Source organism: Colobus angolensis, unplaced genomic scaffold (assembly GCF_000951035.1).
Source record: "Colobus angolensis palliatus isolate OR3802 unplaced genomic scaffold, Cang.pa_1.0 Scaffold382, whole genome shotgun sequence".
In the NCBI taxonomy this organism is placed as follows: domain Eukaryota; kingdom Metazoa; phylum Chordata; class Mammalia; order Primates; family Cercopithecidae; genus Colobus; species Colobus angolensis.
The window spans coordinates 1,775,813-1,779,566 of NW_012117177.1; the positions used below are offsets into that span (position 1 = coordinate 1,775,813).

General features: G+C 40.3%; 1 protein-coding gene across 1 annotated transcript; it reads right to left on the reverse strand.

Moving 5' to 3' along the window:
* Positions 1 to 2,391: 2,391 nt before the first annotated feature.
* On the reverse strand, positions 2,392 to 3,398 carry LOC105520622 (prohibitin-like). Its single transcript, XM_011954459.1, has 2 exons — positions 2,856 to 3,398; positions 2,392 to 2,454 (listed from the first exon to the last, which is right to left on the reverse strand). Exons 1-2 carry the CDS (start codon positions 3,396 to 3,398, stop codon positions 2,392 to 2,394), a joined length of 606 nt encoding a protein of 201 aa, XP_011809849.1.
* Positions 3,399 to 3,754: the final 356 nt, after the last annotated feature.

Consider the following 3,754-nt stretch of genomic DNA (forward strand, 5'->3'; position numbering starts at 1 on the left):
TTCCCCCAAACCAGTAAATTCAGTCTAATCATGAGGGAAACATCAATTAAAAAAATTATTCTCTGACCTTCTTCCATATGCTTACCCTACCTCTCTCTTTCCTGTCACAGCTAATCTTTGTGAGTATTGTCTCCATTCAGTGTTCTACTTCCTTACCTTCAGTTTATTCTTCAGTCTATACAGTGTGATTCTAACCCCACTACACCACTGATCTGTTTCTGATAATTTTCTTGTGGTTAACAGCCTTTTTACTTGGCTAAATATAAAGGACACTTTTGAGCCTTTGACTCGCTTGATCATCCAGCATTTAACATAGTTGACATTCTTGAAATATGCTATTCCCTTGGTGTTCCTCCTGGTTTTCCTTGTACCTTTCTTGTTACTTTTTCTCAGTCTCTTTTGTAGGCTACTCTGAACCTTCCCAACTCAAATGTTGGTGATTCTCAGTACTTTATCCTTTGCTACCTTCTTATTTTGCCTCTATCTTTTGGTAGTTCAGCTACTCCTGTGACAGTTAATACCATCTCTGTGCTTAAGACTACAAAATATGTATACCAATTATGTTTCTTTAACTTCTATTAGTATCCTCAATTTTTCACTAACATCTCTTCTTAGATGTACTATAGACAACTCAATCTGTACATGATCTTAACCCCTGATCACCTTGCCAGTGTCAACTTCCCTATTCCTCCTATCTATTAATAACACTCTTTGATTCTGCCATACTGAACTCATTCTACTTCAATGAACATTCCATGCCCTCTCAGCTCCAGGCCTTTGTCCAGGCTATTACCTCTTTTTAGAACAATCTTTCCTATCACACTCTAGGTTTGAACTTAGAAGTCACTTTCTCCAGACACCTTTGTCTTTCTCATGAACATGAGTTTGGTTTCTTCTCTCTTTCCTTTCAAAACACTCCATATTTCTCCTCTTACTACATTTAAAGTACTTCAGTGTTTTTGTCTGTGTTTTTTTTTTTCTATTAGACTGTGATCACACAAAAAGTAGATACCATACCTATCATGTTCCCATTGTATTTCCATCATAGGCATACATTAAATTTATTGAATAAATAAATTAATTGATCTTAGGAGCAAATCAGACTAAACAAAGTTGTTATTTTCCTTTGGTAAAACTGTTAGAATGATATATCACTATGAAAGCCTAGTCTATCACATGCATGATCTCTCATGACAAGATGTGCCAATATGGTCTAGTGAAATGGATTTTAGTATAGTGAAATGATTCATACCAAATTGGTCAACCAGATTAATGTATTAATGCTGAAATTTAGAGAGATCTATGGTGGTAAGCCACAGATCTCTGTTACGTGCCATATCTTATTTAGAATTTTAAAAATTATTGACTTGATTGAAGTCAGAGAAAGCAAGCTTATGAAATATTCAGATGACACAAAAGTAGGTGGGAAAGTTAATAAAATGAATAAAAGCCTTATGCTTTGAAATGGTCTTCATGATTTGGAATAATAGAATAAAACCAACATAATGACATTTCATAGGGATTAATATAAATCTATAGGTTTAGGATAAACATTTTAAAATCCATTTGATAATCAAGAAGAATGGACTGCATACCTGCTGTGTTCTAATCAATGGTGCTGGGGATGCAACAAAAAAAAAGCATAGCCTCTGCCCTTGAAATAGTTACATTTTAATGATGTTATTGAATCTAGATCATGGTACATAATAGGCTCTTTGCACTTTGTATTGTCTACGTAGAGAATGTTGTATGCTGTTGTAGGCATCATATTAATTTTACAATACATGCAGAAAGTATACTATTTAGTTTAAAATTTAAACATTTCAATGGTACCAGTCAGAATAATTTAGGTTATGCTATTGTAATAATCCCCAAATCTTGGTGGTTTGTAAAAGCAAAGTTTTATTTTTCGCTTGTGTAATGTGTTGGCCAGAAGCTCTGCTCTATGACTTTTCATTCTGCAGCCCAGGGTAATGGAGCAACCACCATCATAAACGTTACCAGTCACTATGGCAGAGGGAAAGATAGCTGTGGAAGGCATCACATTGACAAATAAGTGTTCTGGCCTGGAAGTGACATGCAACTGTGAGCAATGACTTCTGGTCACAAATAATTGGCCAGAACCATACGCATGACTCCATCAATCACAATGGGGCCAGGAAATGCAGTCATATCATGTGACCGAAGGCAAAGAAGTCTAAGTATTTTGAGAACAGAGTTAATGATCACCATTACTACACTGAGTAAAAAGTGAAAATTACCCTTCAACCTCAGACTTTATCCACTCCCCTCTTAAGGATTACAGTAGTGTCAAAAATTCCAAACTTTTTTTTTAAGAGATATAAAGTGATTTTACCTTTACTTCCTTCGCTTTAAGCCAATGATGAAATTTCACAGTGATTTCTGGGATAGGGGCAGAAGGAAGGTAGTGTTAAGAATCATCAGGGCTGTGGCCTAGTCCCCACAGAGGTACAGGCAGGGTGGGCCCTCACTGGGGCAACTGGAGGAGGCAGGTAAGTGATGTTCCCAGAGCGTGAGAGCTGTAGTCTGCTCCACCGGCAGGTAGATCATGCATGTTCCCAGAGCGTGAGAGCTGTAGTCTGCTCCACCGGCAGGTAGATCATGCATGTTCCCAGAGCGTGAGAGCTGTAGGCGATGTCCTCCGCAGCTTCCAGCTTGCTCGGCTCGATCAGGCCATCCCCTGCGGTGGCCTGTGAGTTGGGGATCAGCTCAGCTGCCATGGAGTCACCCTTAGCAGAGATGATGGTTGCCATTTTCTGCTGCTCAGCCTTTTCCACCACAAATCTGGCGGCCCTCTCTGCTTCCTGCTGAGCCCCTTCTTTGGCTTCCACCACTTCTGTGAATTCCTTCCCGAAGGTCAGATGCGTCAAGGACACATCGTCCAGGATGAGCCCAAAGGTGGCTGCTGGCCCTGTAAACTTGTCACTCACCTGCCTGGAGAGCAGCTCTCTCTGGGTGATTAGTTCTCCAGCATCAAAGCGAGACACCACTGACTTGAAGATCTTGGTAGCGATGGATGGCAGCACACGTTCATCATAGTCCTCTCTGATGCTGGTGAAGATGCAAGGAAGCTGGCTAGCGACAGGCCAGAAGAGGATGCGCAGTGTGATGTTGACATTCTGTAAGTCTTTGCTAACAGTGATGACTGGCACATTACGTGGTCTAGAACAGCAGTCAAAGGTAATTAGTTTCTGTACCCATGGGATAAGAAAGTGAGTCCCTTCCCCTACCACAATGTCCTGTACTCCACAGAATCGGTCAAAGATGACAGCTCTGTGACCAGTATCCACATTATGTAAGGCAGAGTTCAGCATGCCTCCTACAACAACTAAGGCCAGGCCAAACTCGCCGATGGACTCAAACACTTTGGCAGCCATGTTTTCTTCTGCTGGACCCTCTCACACCTGCTTCCACTCTGACCTCCACATGAATTCCCCAGCCACACATACTTCCAAACCTTTTCCTACAGATTTCCATACACATACACACACATTCTTAAGCATGCATATATACATAGATTTTTCCATTGTATGTGGAATCATATCTGTTTTTCATATATCTTGTAGATCTACCCATGTCTATCCATACCTCTCTATCTCAGTCTCTTTAATGGTTGTATAGTATTCCATAGTATGAATGTATCACCCCTACCCATGAAAACGTATTTAGTCTGTTATCAGATTTTCACCATCACAATGCACACTGCATTGACCATCCTCGTATGTGCATATAT

Excerpts from the sequence above, each read along its gene's own strand:
- LOC105520622 (XM_011954459.1), bottom strand. The coding sequence starts at position 3,398 with ATGGCTGCCAAAGTGTTTGAGTCCATCGGCGAGTTTGGCCTGGCCTTA. Across the intron at positions 2,455-2,855 it reads TCGGGAAGGAATTCACAGAA|GCCACAGCCCTGATGATTCT; the intron begins GTGGTGGAAGCC and ends TGTGGGGACTAG.